The sequence below is a fragment of the Sturnira hondurensis genome, unplaced genomic scaffold (assembly GCF_014824575.4).
Source record: "Sturnira hondurensis isolate 20B ecotype Veracruz unplaced genomic scaffold, ASM1482457v3 Scaffold0006413, whole genome shotgun sequence".
NCBI classification, from domain to species: domain Eukaryota; kingdom Metazoa; phylum Chordata; class Mammalia; order Chiroptera; family Phyllostomidae; genus Sturnira; species Sturnira hondurensis.
The window spans coordinates 53340981-53359419 of NW_028079044.1; the positions used below are offsets into that span (position 1 = coordinate 53340981).

At 66.5% G+C, this 18439-nt stretch overlaps 1 protein-coding gene across 10 annotated transcripts; it reads right to left on the reverse strand.

Annotated features, from left to right (window-relative positions):
- Nucleotides 1-209: 209 nt before the first annotated feature.
- On the reverse strand, nt 210-18082 carry SCRIB (scribble planar cell polarity protein). 10 transcript variants are annotated; one of them, XM_037048782.1, is made up of 37 exons: nt 17661-18082; nt 16420-16537; nt 16236-16314; nt 16057-16146; nt 15893-15949; nt 15730-15793; nt 15567-15641; nt 15351-15495; nt 15018-15136; nt 14584-14783; nt 14322-14488; nt 14109-14239; nt 13895-14017; nt 12889-13080; nt 12143-12517; nt 11445-11507; nt 10912-11001; nt 10378-10455; nt 9456-9773; nt 9271-9351; nt 8917-9171; nt 8658-8768; nt 8293-8586; nt 8019-8207; nt 4436-4540; nt 4307-4354; nt 2850-2903; nt 2445-2528; nt 2213-2320; nt 1950-2073; nt 1749-1875; nt 1463-1648; nt 1241-1383; nt 1125-1162; nt 921-995; nt 671-722; nt 210-589 (listed from the first exon to the last, which is right to left on the reverse strand). In XM_037048782.1, the coding sequence occupies exons 1-37, from the start codon at nt 17817-17819 to the stop codon at nt 447-449; spliced, it is 4860 nt and encodes a 1619-aa protein (XP_036904677.1). In that variant the 5' UTR covers nt 17820-18082; the 3' UTR covers nt 210-446. The 10 variants fall into 10 exon arrangements, with proteins under 10 accessions (XP_036904677.1, XP_036904676.1, XP_036904671.1 ...); XM_037048781.1 differs by having other exon boundaries at nt 1950-2109; XM_037048776.1 differs by having other exon boundaries at nt 921-1162; nt 1950-2109; nt 11445-11489.
- Between the last annotated feature and the right edge of the window lie 357 nt (nt 18083-18439).

Here is an 18439-nt window from a genome sequence, read left to right on the forward strand (position 1 = left end):
CAGAGGGACACCAGTTTGCAGGCACTGGGGTGCGGGGGTGGTGTCCCCACCTGGGGGCCGGCAGGCAGGCCAACCAGTCCCTCCTGGCATGGAACAGTGTGGGGCAGCCAGAGCGACCCGGGAGCTCGGGGTTCCCTGCCAGGGGCCTCAGCCTCGTGGGCAGCAGAGGTGGGTGTGGGGGTGTGGGTGCACAGACACTCAGACCAAGGTAAAACGCGGTCAATTTTATTCTCCTTAAACCACAAAATAGAGTCTTTGGTTGTACAAACGTCACTAGTTACAGTCTTGCCGAGAGGTCCCGGCTGGGGTGCAGCGAGGGGGCAGTGAGTCGGTGGGCCAGAACTCGCTTTAAAACTCTAACAACCAGGTTAAAAGACTTGGGGTGCGGGTGGTGCTGGAGCTGGCAGGGCCCCCACCCCAAGTCCAGGGGGAGGGTCCCTGACCCCCTACGAGGGCACTGGGCCCAGGCCACGGCGACCCGCACGCATCGGACGACGACTGCTGCACAGCGTCACCTCCTCGGGGCCCACGGCCCCCGGCGAGGGCCTGCCCAGCAGCACCATGGCCACCTCTCCGTCTTCCTGCAGGCCTGGCGGGCAGAGGCAGGGGGCAGTGAGTCAAGGGGGCCCAGGGACTCAGGGCACAACCCCGGCCCAGCCTGGCCACTCACCCGGGCTGGGAGACGGCTCCAAGGACCTCAGCTCCTCAGCAAAATCTGGGGACTGTGGTGGAGACAAGGGCTGGGTCAGGGCTCTGCCCCCAACCTGCCTGAAACCACGCACACAAGCCTGGGTGGGGTGGCCCCACACCCCGGGAGAAGGTCCGGCCCCAGAAAGAGACAGGGAAGGTGCTGCAGGCAGGGAGAGGGCTGGGTGCGGCCCAGGCGGACAGGCGGCACAGGGGCCAAGAGGGCCCGGTACCTGCATGTCACAGACAGGTCTGGAAGAGGGGAGGGCGGCGAACACCCTGTAGTCGAACTTCCTCCCAGACAAGGCCTTGAGAGGACAGCGTGAGGGAGAGAGGCAGAGGCCAGCGCTCAGAAGGGGTAGGGGTGTGTGCAGCCTGGGCTCCCCACCCCTATGCTGTGGGGGAGGAGCACGGGTGAAGGGGCAGCCGGTCCTCACCGGGCGTCCAGGGGAGGTGCTGGTCTGGGGGCCGAGGTCTGGGGGGGACAAGAAACGGGTGTCGGGGGTGGTCTGCACTGCAGGCCAAGACCCCACCTCCCCTGGGACACACAGACCTTCCAAGGGGGTGGGTGATGGGGTGGGCGCAGGGGAGGGGGCCTCGGCCAGCCGCTCCAGGGGCCCCCGCTTGCTCCGGCCCTCTTGGGACTTGCTGAGGACCATCTGTGCACGGAGAGCATCCTGCTCCAGGGATTTCATCCTGCGGACAGGGAGGCGTGGCAGCGGGTGGGGCATCGGGGCTGAGGGCTGGGCGGCGCAGTGCGGGCTCAGGGCCTCACCTGGCGGCCCTCCACAGGGCACGCTTCTCTGCCTCCAGGGCCCGGCGCTCGGCAGGGGACAGGGCCCTCTCAGGCACCGGCAGCTCAGGACTCTGCACACGCAGCCGCTCTTGATGGCGACGCTCAGCTTTGGCTGTCCGCACTGGGGCGCTGCCCCCCAGTGGTGGAGGGGACGAGGGGACAAGCCTGGGTCAGGAGACAGGACAGGGGGCCAGGTGGGTGGGGGGCCAGCGGGAGGGGCACACCCAGCAGTACATGGGAGCCAGGCCCTCTCCCCGAGCCTCACCCTGCGGCGGAGCCTGTGGCCCAGAGAGGCGGCTCCCCCGAGTCCTCCGGGGGCTCCTGGTCCAGGCCTACTCCCGGGCCCGCCGCCTCCAGCAGTGTCTGCGCCCTCTTCTGCTGCAGCTTTCGGGCTGGGGGTGGGGGGTGGGGGGTCAGGCCGGGGGTGGGCCTGGCCGCCTCCCGCCCGGGCTCGGGGCCAGCTCACCTTCTTCCTCCTGCATCTTCCGGAGGTCGTCAGCACCCACCAGGGACACGCGCTTGGGGGGGCCCTCGGCCAGGGGTGCTCGCACCTCCAACTCGAAGTACTTCTGCCGCTCTCGGAAGGACAGCTGCTCCGGGGAGGTGGAGGGCCCAGGCGTGGGGAACTGTGGGGGGCTGGGTCTGAGACTGGGGCGGCTCCCTCCCCCTCCGCTGGCCTACACCCAGCTGGCAGGTGCCTACAGCTGGGAGGGCCAGCCCCACACTCACTTGGGCAGCCGTGTCCTGCGGGGGATGTGGGTCGGGCACAGCAGCAAAGGTCCTGTAGGCCCGCTTCACATCGGAGAGCAGCTCGTCCGAGGAGGGCGGGGAGGGGGGCTGGGGGGGAGGCTCTGGTGAGCTGTGTGGGGACAGCTGTGGAGGCTGCGGCCACCACCCACCCAGCCCACAGCTGTTCCCACTAATGGCCCCGCCCCTACCCCCCATGGGTCAGGGCACTCACAGTGTGGGGACTGCCTCTGCCCCTGGGGGCAGGGGAGCCCCTGGGCCAGACCTGAGCCAGTGGTTGGATCACCCCCGGTTTTGTCTGCAAGGGGTGGGGGCCGGAGTAGGGAGCCAGGGGTTCGGGGAAGGAAGTGGGGGGACAGAGGGAGAAAGACAAAGCATGATGGAGCCAAGGTGGCAGCAGGGTGGGTGAACAGGGTCCCCCTGCGGCAGGGCCAGGGAGCCTCAGGCCACGGGGAGGGGCAGGGCCGAGTGGGCCCCCAGGTGCTGGGCAGGAGAGTGCCTTGGGCTGTGCTCTCCCAGAGACAGGTGGCACCTGGGCGGGGGCATGTCCCTGGCACCCACGTCTGCCCAGAGGAGAAGGCACCAGACACAAGTACCATCCCACCTGGTGGGTGCTCACCTGCTGGTGGCCAGGGGGGCAGGGTGCCTCAGGCGTCTTCCCTTGGGTGAGCACCTGGAGGGGCCAAGTGGGGTGAGGGTCAGGTGGGTCTGGGGGCCCACACGCACAGCTGGGGTGCTTGCCTTGGTGGCACAGAGGCAGGTACTCAACTCCCTGACCTGACCACAGTCCAAGGATGTCACCAGGGGCCTAGACTACTGCTCGGCCAGCACCACGGGCACCGCCCCTCAAATGCTGGGCGTACAAGGGAGGCCTGGGGTGTGCTGGGCCCATTCCCTGCACCCCAAAGCATGCATCTCTGGCAGGGGGCAGCCTGGAGCTTCACGAGAAAGAGGCCCACACAGGTGACCCAGACCAAGGCCAGATGGCGGGGAGTGAGAGCTGGCCTGCTGGGGGCAGAGGACAGTCACTGCCGCTGACCATGCTCAGGGCCGTGTGGCCTCCCACATCTCAAAGGGATCGGGTCCAGGGAGGCCCCGTGCCCACCAGCCTCCCCAGAGCTTTGCCAAATTCTGGTCAGAGAACACCGGGCCCCCACCCCTCCCATGGGCTTCCTGCTCTTGGCTGTTCCTGGCCAACGAGGGGAGGAGGGTACCGCCAACCCTTTGCACCTCCTGGCGCCCCACCCGCCCACCACTTGCACTCCTGTGGGGCCTCCCAGTAGCACTGGCTGGACCTGGCCTGTAGGGTTACCCACATCTCTCAGGGGAGTGAGACCTGAATAGCACCCACCACCCCTGCCCAGCTGTCCCTGCTGCCCCGTCCCCAGCTCCATTCCCCACGGTTCCTTGCTGCCCTCTGCTCCAGCCTGTCCCCAGAGCAGCCTGCGCCCAGCCCCACCCTGAACCCCCTGGGACCCCTGCTGACTGCAAGGCACTCGGGCTTCCCACGCCCAGTCTGCTGAGTTCAAAGGCCTTCGCAGGAGACCTCCCCCAGGACCTGTGGTCCTCAGTGATAAAGACGCAATGGCAGCACCAGCCACGGGGCTGGGTTCACAGATTAAGGGGGATCTGACCTGTGCCAGACCAGGAGGGGGATCCCCTGGCCGGCCCAGCCTTGCAGGCCCTAGTGACAATCCCCCCCTCATCCCGCACAGCCCCAGGGACAGGACCCCTGTGGTGCCCACCCAGAAGCTCTGCCCTGCGGGGTTTCCGCTGAAGAGAGAGCGCTAAGGCAGGAACGGGACCGACAAACAGGTGGGCGGGGACTGGACCACCAGTGTGACCCAGGGACATCGAGGCTGTGCTGGCTGCCAGAGCCGGGCAGGCAGCCAGGGCCATGGGAGCAGAGCTGCCCGGCAGTGAGGAGGCTGCATCCCTGACAGCGTGAGGCAGGTGGCGCTGAGCACTGTGGGCTGGGGCTGGCGTAGGCTGCGTGCCCACCCCACGGTGCCCAGAGGAGGGGCCGCCGGTGCAGGGCCAGGACTGGTGGGCCAGGCTGGGAAGCTGGGCACTCACCTCGGCCTCCGGTCCCCAAGGCAGCATCTGTCCAGGCAGCTCCTTGTCCTGCGAGCAAAGCAGGTGGCATTCGGGGGCCCGAGGCCTCTGGCTCCCAGCCCTGGGGTGCAGGCCACAGGGGGCACTGACCTTGTGGGAGCCTTCGGGGCTCAGCTCCCGGTCGACGGAGGAGATGCTCTCCAGGCTGCTCCTGCGGCCAGCGGCGAAGGGGTTGGCGATGACTCCCGGCGACACCTGAGGGGGCAGCAGGCATGCATGTGGGTGAGGCTGAGGCCCCAGTTGAGAGCTGTACCACCGGGTACGGGCAGGGACAGCTGGGCTCCAGGTGACACAGAGGGCCACCCAGAGGCACGTCTGGAACCTGTGAGGGGAGCCCCCAGTGGGCCTGAACCCGGACCGAGAGGAGCTCAGCGCTGTCTGGGCTGGCGAGTGGCAGCTGGTGTGTGGGGGCGCGAGCGCTGAGGGTCCATGTCTGCCCGACACCCTGTGCGGCCTGGTGGGTGTCAGGCAGACACGGACCCACAAGTTTCCGGAGACAGTGGTGGCCGTGTGCACGAGGGCCGCACACAGCCGCACCCACCCCACCGCGGGGTCCTGACCCTGGGATGCCTGGTGGCCACACACACCCAGGAACCAAGTCCTGGCTCTGAATGTCTCTTTCCAGGGGACGATGGCACTCCTCAGAGCACAGTGACTGCGAGGCTGGCAGGGCAGCCCAGACCGCCCCCCTTGGTCAGAAAGTGAAGGCCGGTGGCCCCGCTCAGGGGCCTCTCTTCAGCAGGGATGACCTGGGCACTGGTTCCCGCGGTAGCAGCAGCAGCCTGTCTGCTGAGAAACCCAAAAGCAAGGGTACCGGTGTGTCTGAGCCAAGGGCAGGCCAGTAACACAGCGCTCGGGGGAGGGAGGGCCCTGGGCCAGCTCCAGGGACGCCCACGGGGAACGAGCTGGTGCAAGAAGGTCCCAGGGCCAGGACACGGGACAGCCTAGAAGGCCTCCCACAGAAGCAGCCCTGACTCCATAACTGAAAGCCGAGAAGCCTGGGTCCCTTTTGTGATAATCCTGCCAAACGTCCACAGACAGCCCCCAAGGAGGAACGTTTGCACAGAGACAGCCACCCTAGTCAGTGCTTCCAGGTCAGAGTCAGGACACGGGGAGTGCCCTCTGCTGTGACGGGTGTGTGTGTGGGGTGTGTGACAGGCGTACCAGGCCTGACGAAGGGGCTGTCAGCCGGCCCTCGCCACCCTCTCTGAGTTTAAGCATAGCCCCTCCGGTGTCATCCCCTCATCCCCTCCACCACTGGGGGGCGGTAGAGCCATGGGACCCCAAACAGAAACGGGGGGGGGGGGGGGGGGGGGGGGGCGCGGGAGCGGCGGAGGTTTGCACTGATGAGACGCTGCGCTTCCAGCACTCAGGGCCGCACGCCCCCTACTTGGGCAGACGAGTCCTGAGGATGTCGAGGACCTTTCACTGCCCCGGTGCCTCGTCAGTAGTGATGCTGGCCCTGAATCTTCCCATCGTGTGGCTACGCGATGGTGAGGAGAAACCACCTCCAAGGTGACAGAGGAGCAGGGACAGAAAACCCCAGACGGGAGGGGGAGCCTTTCCTGAACCGAGAACCGACACAGCCGCACGGCTCAAGGTCTCCTTCCCCAAACACGTGCTCTTCCAGGCTCCGGCGGCACAGATCGGGGACAGGGGCCCTCGGCCGCCAGGGACACCAGGGATGGAAGCTCCAAGGCGAACAACGGGCCCCAGGAACCACACTGTCCCGAGCACATGAGGTGGGCGCTGCCCGGGGAGCCCCACCCCCACCGGGGACACCCCTCCCCGCCGTCCTGGGAGGCTCCCAAGACACGAGCCTGCGGCTCAACGTGGCAGATGAGAGAACGGAGCACCTGGGACACCACCAGAGCAAGGACCCGCTGCTCAAAGGCTCCCCCCTCAGCCCGGCCGGCAGGGGCTGCAGAAGACCTCAAGGACCCCCCCTCACCCCCAGCCCCAAGCCAGGGCCACCGGGATGTCCGGAATGAAGGGCGGTGCGACCAAAACCCCCAGGCTGACTCAGACCAGGCTGCTCCCAGGCACAGAACCCTGTGAGAGGACTGTGGCAGTCCTCACGGGACACGAGAAGCAGCAGTTCCCCCAACAGTATCCCAGAACGTCAGTAAGAAGCTATGGCAAATGCCAAACTACAAGATGAAACAACCCCCACAGTCACACGGGACAAGACCGCTGTCCCTGCAGCACCAGGGAGGTAGCTAGGAAGGGACCCACAATGGTGCTCGGGCAGCAGGGCTTCCGCCAGAGGCAGACACGCAACCGCTGCGAGGCTGACGGGGAGCAAGAGCGGCCCCCAAGCTCCCGTGCCTAGAGCCCCCAGTGACAGCCCCACAGTCGGGCCAATCCCAACCAGCTCTGGTCACCAAACTCCACAGGTTTGTTTGGAAGAAAAAACACACGAAAACAGGAAATTTTCAAAAGGAGAAAAAGAAAGTGGGCAACTTGATAGATCAGGTGTCCACACGCAGCCCAGAGTGGCAGCAGGGGACCGAGGTGGCCGTGGCCATGGTGACAGGGGTCTTGACTGGGGCTCTCAGCCTCAGGGGGGAGATGGGGGGGCAGTGCCTCAAGTTCTGCAGGAACCCAAGGTCGCAGAGAGAAGGGCAAGAGACTGAGGCCTCAGACTCTGGACCTCTGTGGCCACAAGAGCAAAAGCAACAGCAACACTCGTGCCCCCGAGACGGGCACTCAGGACACAACACCCACCGGGTAGTGTGACAGATGATGCGCCCCGAAACAGATAGACAAGATAAGAGGGCAGTGTCTGCCAGGCTGCTGGACACATCAGTGTGCGCCACACAGAGACGCCCCGCGGCCCACGGCGCTCACTGGGACCCGGGACAGCCCACGCACAAAGAACCCGTGTCACACTGTGAAGCCAAGTGTGGCCCCCGGGCCACAGGGCGTGCAAGCCTGTCACTGTGGAGCAGTACTGACTCGGAGGGCAGCAGACGCGCAGACCCACACACTCTCAAACATGCGCTGTGAGCCAGCAGACGGGGTCACAGCACCTGCAAGCCACCCTGCAAGCCACCCCCCCCAAGACACGCCCAGGGCCCCTGTGAGGACAAGCTGTGGCGCAGAGCCAGCTGCATCTGTGGGGCCACTGGTGACCCATCAGCTCATCTGTGCCCAGGGGCCCCGAGAGAAGACAGAGACCATGTGGCTCCACCCCTTTTGACCAGAGCGGGCACCAGAGCCAGAGGCCGGCCATGCCGCCCAGGATGCGTGGCAGAAGGAAGCCAGCCTCGGGGAGCCCGGCAGGGGGCCCCGCACACCCGCTGTGGTTTCCTCCCTGCGGAAGGCCTGGCAGCGAGCTCTCTGCTGAGGCAGAGCTCAGAGAAGCAGGGGGTGCCGGGCAAGCAACCTGGGTCCCCACGCACGGAAGGCACCCTGCCCAGGGGCCCCGGCCCAGTGTGTGCCTGGCTCTGAGCCAGCTGGTCCTGACCTGATGGTCATGCTCTGCAGGGGCTGCCTGCCTGGAGGCAGGGGTTCAAGCCCACCTCCGGAACTGGCCGCACCCCCATCCCCACCCCCATCCGAGCCAACATGTCCTCAGCAGACGGGCTGGACCGTGTCCCACCGCTCCGCCCGCACCGGGGGCCCCCCAAGTCGCTCACTGCCAGGTTCCCAGCTGCCCTCGTGCACTAACCTCGGTGGGGGTGACGCTGCTGGTGTCAAAGCCGTCACAGACGAGCACAGTGAGGGTGTCGCCTGCGCTGCGCAGCAGCTGCACAGCCTCGGCGTGCGTGAGGCCCAGCAGGCTCTGCTGGTTCACTTCCAGCAGCCGCAGCCCCACTCTCAGACGGCCGTCGCGCCCAGCTGCCCCTGCGGGGCTCACCTGCAGGGACACCGGGCCCTGCGCCTCAGGACGGGCTACAGTGGGCCCCTCACCTGCCCCAGGGACCTGGCAAGCGAGCCCTCACCTTAGAGATGAAGATGCCCTCGTCGGTGGGGTCACAGGGGTTTCCCGCGTGGCCCTTCGCCCCCCCACGGATGCTGATGCCCAGCTTCTCCCCAGGGGCCTTCTGCACACAGAGCTCCCGCAAGCCCGGGGGCGGCGGGTCCCTCCGCACCAGCAGGACCAGCTCCAAGCAGGGCCGCAGAAGGGCGCTGACCGCTTCCTGGTGCGTGGCCTCCCTCACGTCCTGCCCGTTCACCGCAAGGATGCGGTCCCCAACCCGCAGGCCGCTCCTCGCAGCCAGGCCCCGGGGCAGCACCTGTGAGGGAAGCCAGGGTCTCAGTGTCAAGGCCTGGGCACCCACCTTGCACAGTGGCACTGGGCCCCTACCTTGGAGATGAAGACACCAGGCTCCTGGACCCCGAATGGGTGGCTGGAGTGGTCGGAGCCCCCGACGATGCTGAGCCCCAGTGGGCCCCCAGCTCTTGGCAGGCAGACCTCCTAAGGACACCAGGAGAGTGAGGGGCAACAGGTCTGTCAGAGCAGCCGGGGGTTGGAGGATGACCCCCACAGGAAGGCCATGCTGGGTGCATGGGGAACCCCAATGCCCAGGAGTCCCTCTGGGGCCTGGAGAGGGCTGGGGTCTCACCTCCACTGGGAATGGCCCCTCTAGGGCAGCCGCAAGCAGGCTGGGGGCCAGCCTCATGGGCCCAGGGTCCCCGGGGGCAGCAGTGACTGTGGTGGTGGGGGCAGCAGCAAGGGGTGGGGGTGAGCGAGGTGGGGGGCTGAGAGGAAGGGGCACCCCAGCCTCGCGCTCCAGCAGCAGGGCGATGGTGGGAGAGGCAGTGGTCAGCAGAGAGACAGCATGGTCATGCCGGGCCTCCGCCATGTCTACCCCATTGATCTGCAAGAGCGAGGCTGGTCAGGAGGGTGGAGGGCAGGGCGGCCCTGTAGGACAACTGGGGTAGAGGGAGCGCTGGGCGGTCCCCGTGCCCCTGCTTACCGAAAGGACACGGTCGCCAACCTGCAGCGTGCCAGCCCGGTGAGCGGCACCCCCCTCGGCGATGCGGGAGATGAAGATGCCCTGTACAGGGGGACGAGTCGTGCAGCTGAGAGACGCAGAGACAGGGCCCTGGCTGGTCCCGGCACTGATCACCCCTACCCCCACGCCCCTGCAGCCCTGCTCACCCCATCGCCAGCCCGGTAGGGTGTGGAGCCCTTCCCACCAGCGATGCTAAAGCCCAGCCCCTTCTCGCTGCGCACCAGGCAGGCCACGTGGCGCTGCCGGAGGGGCCCTGGGGCCTCGGGCTGGGATGGGCGCAGGCCGCCAAACCGCCGCTCCCGGGGACTGTAGTCGTCCTCTGGCCGTAGGGGCGTGACGGTGACCGCGTTCTCTGGCTCCACCATGCGCTCCCGCCACAGCCGCATCTGCACGGTGGTGCCTGCCCCCCGCAGCGCCTCCACGGCCTGGTGGTGCTCAGCCTCGTGCAAAGCCACGCCGTTCACCTGCAGAGCACAGCGTGTGTGAGAATGGGCCGTGGCCCTGGGGAGGCGCAACACATGCTCTCTACAGGTGGGAAGAGAACAGGGCATAGACGGCAGGGCTCCTGGCAGGTCCTGCTCCCACCTGTACCACCCGTCTTGCTGGAGAGCAGGCGGGAGCCCCACCTGCCAGTCAGTGCACACCTGTGTCCCCAGTCCAGGAGACACCCTGCCCCTCATCTGTCAGCAGAGCAGTCCCAAAACCCAGGGCCTGGGGGTTACCAGACATTCACTCTGACCTGCGAAGCTCCCAACCCTCAGCTTTTCCAGCTGCCCGGAATGATGTCAGCCCTGCCTGGGCAAACACCCACGTCCTCCTTGGCACACCTGCCAGGGCCGGGTGGCCAGATGCCCAGACAGGGGCTCCAGGGCAGGAGGCAAAGTCCCGACCCAGACCCACCGGCACTGTGACCACCCCCAGGGTCCCCCCCGGAGCAGCACCCATTGCAGAGGCCTCAGACCCAGGTGCATGCAGCCAGCGCCCACCTAGATGGGGGTCTACTGCTTGGGCAGCCCCCCATCCTGCAGGGGTGTCTGTGTGGGGACACCCTGAGTGCCACTGACTCACCTCAAGGAGCTTGTCACCCACTCGGACCCCAGCCCGGGCTGCGGGGCCCTCTTCAGATACCCGGGAGATGAATATGCCCTACAAGGTGAGAGAGTGCTAAGACCGAGGGCAGCACACAGCCGAGGCCCCGCTGTCCCCAGGCCCAGGGCAGGCCCAGAGCAGCAGCAGCCCAGTCAGAGGCCGGGCTCGGGCGACTGCGGTCCCCTGAGCTACAGGGCGTGTGTAGGTCAACCTCCAAGAGGTGCCTTGGAGGTTTCCAACCCAGACCAGCCTCAGAGCTGCCCTCTGAGACATGCTCCTACTCTAGGATTCTGCCTGAGTTCAAATTCCATCCCAGGTCATCAGTCAGAGAGTGGGGAGAGGCTGGGACCCGGCGAGAAAGAGAGACAGACAGACAGACGGATGAACTCCTGGAGGCAGCACCCGACAGAAAGCAACCAGGGGAGGTAGAAGGGCCCCCAACAGCCCCTCCAGGCCGGGAGAACAGGTGCTGGCAGAGGGGACGGGGAGGGGTGCAGGGGGGCAGCTCCTCACCTCGTCGTCCCCCTTGTAAGGGGTGGAGCCCTTGCCCCCCGCGATGCTGATGCCCAAGCCACCAGTCTGCCGCATGATGGTGAGTGTCAGCTGGAAACAGAAGTCACAGTGTCTAGGAAGAGCTGTAAGGAGTGGGCCCCGTGGGGACAGGGAGGGCTCAGTCCTCTCCAGTGACACCTTTGACCGGGCACAAAAGGAGATAGACGAAATGGGCACTGCTGGGCAGAGGAGGGAGAGTGGCCCAGAGGGGGCGCCTGCTTGTGGGTGGCGAGGCTCAAGGCCCTACAGACAGGGTGGAATAGCAGGAAATGTCCCCCACCCCTAGCAAGACTGGCTGTCCCTGCCTGGAGGCCAGAACTCTGTCCCCACCCTGGCCCTCTGGGCTGAAGGGTTAGTGGGCCCCTCCAGGGCATGGGGGAGGGCAGGCCTCCTGTGGGGGAGGCAGTGCAGGAGTTGGGAGGGCAGCCCACAAGCCCGCAGCCCTGGAAGCAGGCGGTAGCAGCGGGGTGGAGCGCAGAGCAGCTAGTACAGACCTCTTCCTCCTCAATGCGCGCGGGCTCTATCAGCAGGTTATTGGCCTGGTCAAACGACACCCCCTGTCAGGACAGGACCAGCGAGGGCATGCAGGTGAGCCAGCGCCCGGCCCCGCCACCGCCGAGCCGGGGCCCCACACCAGCAGAAAGAAAAGGGAGACGACACCAAGCCCCCAAAGCCTGAGCACCAGCCCCTCGTCCCCTGGCACGCGGGGCTGCTGCTGCTGCTGAGCTACCAGCAGAGCCCGGCAGGGCTGGCGGCGGGTCAGGGGCAGGCCCACAGAGAGCTGGACCTGGTCCCAGATGGGCCCCCAGGACCCCCTCGGCAACCATGGCACCACGGCATCACATCTGAGCTCAGGAACGAGACACTTAAGTTTCAGAGGTGGGTGCTGCGGGGGAAAGGGCGTCCCCAGGGAGCAGGCAGGACCCCTGTGGGCCCGTGAGAGCCACCCGAGGGCCAGCGGAAGGGCGCAGTGGAAGCCCAGCCCCGAAGGAGCCTGAAGAGGCAGAAAAGCCCAGCTGCAAGGCCCAGCCCAGGGAGGATGGTGGAGTCAGCAGTCCCTGGAGAGGGGGACCCCCACTGAGCCCAGGGTGTCCCCCACAACAACACGGGCACAGACCTGGGGGCCTGGAGAGGCCCAATGGCAGCCTGGCCCCAGGGCTCTGAGTCAGCTGGGGGGAGGGGCACGACCCACCTTGACAGAGGGCACAGAGGCCACCACCTCTTCCTTCTCCTCCTCCTCAGCCACTGCCTCCTCCTCGTCTTCCTCATCCTCCTGGTCCCCCTCGTCCTCAGCCCGAGGGGCCCAGGGCATGTGCGGGCCGTTGTGCCAGGCCCCGGTCCCTGCCAGGCCCTCGCTGTCTGGCTGGGCCCCCTGCAGCAAGGCCACCACAGCCTCAGGTTGAGGCAGTCTGGAGACCCGGAAGTGCTTCTTGTAGTGCGGCGTGTCCTTGCGCGTGAGTCGCTGCCGCCCAGCCGGTGGGGCCCAGGGGGCCTCGGTCGGCCCCTCCTCGCTCTCGCCATCATCCCCTGGCAGCAGCAGGGTGTCCTCTGCAAACCGAACTGTGGGCTGCAAGGGGCAGGCGTGAGGGTGGCCAGCGCACCCCAGGGCTGAGAGAAGCCCGGGCAGGGGTGGCAGACGGGCTCTGAGAAGCGCCCTGCTCTTCAAAGCTCTGTGTGGGGACTGCGGTGGACCAGGAGGCTCCTCCCACCACAGGTAAGGGGCTCTGAGCAGCGCCTTTGGGACCAGGGGACAGTCTGCAAGGGGGCCTGTGGGGTGTGCCCTTCACCCCCCCCCTACAGGGCTCACAGAGGGAAGAGCCATCCTGGTATCCCACCTGCCCCCCCAGCGTCCTGCCAGCACCCCCACTGGGAGGGAAGTGAAGAGTTGAGGACAAGCAACGCTCACTCCCGAACACGTGGCCTCTAAGGTGCACTCACCTCCTCGTAGGACTCCTCCTCAGTCTCTTCCTGGGCAGCAGGCATGGCTTCCTGCGGGCTCAGCCCCACGGCCTCCGCCTCCTGCTCGGCCTCCTCCTGGGCTGGCAGGCCCTCGGGTTCCCCGGGGGAAGCTGTGCTGGCGGACGGGTGCGAGTCCTCACTCAGGCCGGACCTGCTGCTGAGCCTCCTCTCCTGTGGGGAGTCAGGCGGCCGGTCAGGTGGCGAGAGTCGCCCTTCTGCCCCGTGGGCTCAGCCCCCACAGCTGCTCAGGCCCCACAGACAAGAGTGGGCTCAGTGCTCAGTCACTCTGTCCCAGGAAAGTCCCATTGCCACCAATGGAAGACCAAACAGAGCTGCAGGCACGGAGCCGCAGTTCTTTGACACGGCCCGCAAAAAGTCTTTCTGGAAAAAAAAAACAGCAAAGCAGGGACAGAATCAGCTCCTGAAAAAGTGGTGGCTGAGAAAGGCCAAATGCCCGGCCGTGGCAGCTTCCCAGGGCGGTGGCCGAGCACTGTAGACAGGCCCTGCCAGGAGTCTCCCAGGAGGCACGGGTGCCGGGCTGCACCAAACGGCCTGAGCTCCCCTGCCTGTTTCCAAATGCTCCTGCGTGAGAATAGCGGGGCCTGCCTGGCTTTGGCCCCAGCCTCCTTCACAGAAGCTGATAATTCCCCTGCCAGAGGGGTGGGCACCCAAGGGAGATACCAACCCACGGCCCCAGATCCCTGTGCCCCTTGCCACCAAGGACGGAGCCTGAATCCTCCCATACTCCCCCCACCCTATGTGCCTACACTGCGTGCTTCCCTGCACCCAGCCCAGCACCCCTCTCACCTCAGTCCTACTCTACAGGGGGGCAGATCAGTGGCTCTGCCACCCCTCCACCAGGCCAGGCCGCCCTGTGGGCCTCACGCCCACTCTGGACCCTTAGGGGCCCACACCCAGGTCAGGGGAATGCCCGGGGCTTCTAGGGCCAAAGCTGGGGGCCCTCTGCATCCTGTGCCCCAGTCACCTCCTCTGAAGGTGAGGGAGGCCTAGGGCTAGGCCTGCAGGAGGCTTCACTGCGCCGCTCCTCCACACTTCTCTTCATCACCTTGAGCTCGCTGGGGTGCGGCGTGGCCCGCCGCTGCAAGCCCTGCAGCGGGCACAGGGGTAAGGGGTGGGCAGGGCAGGGTCAGGTGGGGGTGGGGAGCTGACCAACGCCCAGGGACCCCACCCCCCCATACCCGCTTCTCAGCAGCGGCCTCCTCAGCCTCCTCATCACTCGTGGGGGCCCCCAGAAACTTGATGACGCTGACGCGGCTGAGAGGGGCATCGCTCCAGCTCTCGGAGGGGCTGTTCTGCTGCCCAGGACCCTCTGTGGGAGGGGGTGTCAGGATTCAGACTGCCCGAGGCCACACCCGCCCCTGGGTCTCCCTTGCAATCTGGCAACAACCTACCGAGGCTGGGAGGGGGCTGCTGGGGCAGCAGGTAGCAGGTGAGCACCTTCTCCCCAGTCTGGGCATCGTCCTCAGTCTGGAACCGGAGCATGGGCTGCGCCTGGTTCTCAGCCAGCCATAGGGCCTTGAGGTTGAGGTGGGTGAGTGCGAACGGCAAACTCTGCAGCCTGAAGGCCCACGACAGGGTCAGCCCACGGGCGTGCAGATGGCCCGCTTAGGAGGGGAGGGCAGGGCAGGGCAGGGCAGGGCAGCGTGCACTCACCGGTTCCCGGCCACGTCCAGCACGTGCAGCTCGGTCGTGCGGGAGAGCTCGGGTGGCAGGATGGCCAGGCGGTTGTCCCTCAGAGACAGGACACTGAGGGCCACACAGCCCCCAATCTCAGGTGGTAGCACCTCCAGGCGGTTCCGGTCCACATTGAGGTTGGTCAGTTTGGTCAGCTTTCCGAGGGAGTGGGGCAGAGCCTGGCCGGGTGGAGGAGGAGGGTCAGAGGCTGGTGGATGCCCGCTGGGAGTGAGGATGGACACAACAGTCCCTGGGGCAGCCCGCAGGTGATCCTGACTCCCCTCCCCTCCCATGGGCCCCCCATCCAAGCAGGCGTCGGCTCCCAGCGTACTATGGCACCCCGCCCTTGCCCTCAGCCTCCCACGCTCTGAAACCGACCCCGTCAGGGATAGAGCCCCCAGGGCCAGGCCCACCGTCAGTAGGTTCTCTGTGAGGATCAGTTCAGACAGGTTCTCGCAGTCCCCAATAGCCTCAGTCACCTCGCACAGGCGGTTCTGGTCCACCTTCAGGATGGACAGCTGCTTCAGCTGACCTGGTGTTGGGGTGTTGCACCAGCGGGGCTGAGTGGGGTGGAGGGCCTGCCCCGGCTCTGCCGCACCCCACCCCTCGGGTCCCTCACTGCTCAGCCCCAGAGTCAGAGGAGCTGTCAGTCCTGCCCATGTGCCCGCTTGGGCTGTGGTTCCCCCACCCTGACCTCAGCCTGACCCCCCCCTCAGGGGCACCTTCTGGCCCCAGGTGGCACTGACCAATGCCATCAGGCAGCCTCTGCAGCAGGTTCTGAGACAGCAGCAGGTCCGTGAGCAGTGCCAGCCCCCCCAGCTCCGCAGGCAGCGCCTCCAGGCGGTTCTCTGACACGTCCAGGCACACGAGGCGTCGGAGGTTCCCCAGCTCCTGGGCAGGGCACAGAGGGTCAGGGCATGGCTGGCTGGGTGAGAGGTGGGGGTGGCCACACGCTCACTCACCGGAGGCAGTGCTGACAGCTGGTTCCGGTCCAGCCACAGTTCCCGAAGGTTGGGCAGAGCCCCCAGTGTGTCAGGCTGGAAGGTCAGAAGAGAAAGAATGACGGAGGCTCACCGCCTGGCCCTCCCCGGCACAAGGACCCCCACGGCCCCGTCCTTTCCTCACCAGCACTTCCAGATCGTTGCCTCCCAGATCCAGCTGTTCCAGCTTAACCAGGAAAGACAGGGACCTGCACAAGAAACGGAGCAAGTTTCCCTTCTGAAGTGTGGCCCAAGCCCCCAGGGCTGCAGCCTAAGTTGCCAGCAGTGAGGGGCACCTGGCCACTCACGCAGGTAGGGACTTGAGCAGGTTCTCCCGGAGCTCCAGAGTCACCAGGTTGGCGAGGCTGAAAAAGACCAGGGTGAGGTGTGAGGGCAGTAAGGGTGCCGGGAGAGGGGCAGGAGCAGGGCTGAGCCAAGTCCCCCCCACCCCCCTGAGCCAAAGGCCACTCACTTGCCCACGTCCCCAGGCAGTGCCTGCAAGGACACATCGTTCAGAGCCAGGTGGGCCAGGCTGCGCAACTGAGTGAAGCCCTCGGGGAGCCTGCACCGGAGGAGGGGGAACTTTAGACGTCTGGGATAGGGCTGAGACCTCCCAAACCCCGCCCCACCCTCTCCCCGACCACCACTCACCTGGACAGGGGATTCCCACTGAAATCTGCAATCTCAAGGGCCTTGCAAAACTTGATGCTTTCGGGGATCTCAGGAATGTCTGCGACAGGAGCAAGGGTCACCGGAGGCGCCCACCACCTCCAGGAGCTCAAAGCCCTTCTGGCTACCCTCAGGTTCTAGCCCACACCCGCCCTGGGCTCCACACCGTTCCGGGACATGTCCAGCTCCACCAGCTGCATGAAGTTGGCCACCTCAGGGGGCAGGCGCTGGATCTCGTTGTCGCTCAGGCCCAGTTTGCGCAGGTTCAGCAGCCGGAAGAAGGGCTGTGGGCAGGGGGTGTGGGCAGGGGGCTGAGCCCTGTGGCAGAGGCCCCTCCAGAGCAGACAAGTGCCCAGATCAGAGGTCCCCTACACCTCTGCCCACTCTAGGCCACACAGGAAGCCGGGGTCCTGCCTCGTCACCCCAGTCTGCTGCAGGGAAAGTGGGGAGAGAAACACCTGCACACGTGCCTCGCTACCCTCCTGACTGTTGACACGTGAAGTCTCCTCGTGTCACCTTGGACACTCTTCCTGCTTCTTGACTGCCACCTTCCCACAGGGCAAGTCTCCCACACTTACAGTTGAGCAGAGAAGCCACCTTTCTCTGACTTGGTAGAAAGCCCGTTTCCTACCTCCTGCAGCTCCTCCACACTCCACCCACCACCTGGATTGCCTCTTTCCCTCACCCAGCAGGTGACCCCCTCCAGGGACTTCTGCCACTGCCCCCCAGCAATATGCCAGGCCCCGACAAGAACTTGACAATCACCAACAAGAATAACGAGAACACTACAGCACCACGTGCACGTGGGGGTGCGTGCAGAGGCTGCAGGTAGGACAGGGGCCTGAGAAACAGCCCTGGCGCTGGAGTCCAGAACGCAGCCACACCCTCTGTGGCCGGCAGCCCCCTGGCACGGGCCCACTCAGCACCCAGTCTCGGAAAAGGAAATCCTTTCGCGACTTGCTTCCTTTAGCCTCTACTGCAAAGTGGCCTTGTGAGAAAGAAACCAGACCGACTCAAAAGGATTAGAGTAGCAAGAGAGGACAAAAAGCAGACCTGTCAGGGACGAACACCTTGGTTGGGGGGCCCTACCCAACCCGGCACCCAGAAGGAAGACGAAGGCAGTCCAAGGAGAAAGCGGCGCCTCCCTTCAGAGCAGCCCAGGAAGGTAGTTCCCGCGAACGGGCCGGCTTCACCTTCTACCTTCCTCTCCCCCTCGGGCTCGCTTCCCTGGGGCTTTCCCTCTGCGGCTCGTCCTCCAGGTGGGGAAACCGCCCCGGCCCGGCTAGGCACCTGATGACCACGGCCACCTGGTACCGGCGTCCAAGAAGGGCGAGGCTGGCCGGGTGGGGCCGTGGCCGGTAAAAACCGGCCGGGCCGGGCCGGCAGGGCTCGAGGGAGGCGGCGCACCTTGGGCAGCTCGCGCAGCTGGTTGGCGTCGAGCAGTAGCTCCTCCAGGCTGCGGCTGTAGCGATAGATCTCCTCGGGCACGGCCTGCAGCGAACAGTGCCGCTTGTCCACGGACTCCACGTGCCGGTTGCAGCGCCACAGCGGGATGCACTTGAGCATGGTGCGGGCGGGCGCGGGCTCCGGTGGCGAGCGGGGGGCGGGGCTCAGCCCGCATGAGCGCCGGGACGGCGGCGAGGGACGGAGGGGCGGGGGCGGCCCGGCTGCGGCGGCGCTGGGCCCGGCCCGCGCTCCGGACGCTCGGCCGAGCAGGCGCTCAGATCCTCAGAAGGCGGCAAAAACGGCGGTGGCCCCACATCCCGCCTCACCCGCTCGTCTGCCGCTGCCCCGCAGCCGGAACCGCAGCCGCTGCCCGCCGGACTGCCCCGCCGACAACCGCCGGCCGCCGCGCAGCCCGCCGGGAAGCCGAGGCCCGCCCATCGCCGCCGGGACCGCAACCCCCATAACACTCTGCGGCGCCTCCAAGGACCCGTAGCGATTCTGCGCACAGACTGCCGGGAAAGCCGGCTCCCGACCTCAGCGCAAGGAACGACGGGAATTGTAGTCCGCTGGCGCCCGCAGTGCAGCAACCCACCGGGACCTTCCGCAGCCGACCCGATTATCGTGCGACCTAGCCGGCTACCCCTCACTCGCTGGGTGGATAGGACACAAGCCGGGACCCCAGAGGCGGACCAGGGGCCACCTACACAGAGGGAACAGCCACCCTGCCGCTGCCGGCACCA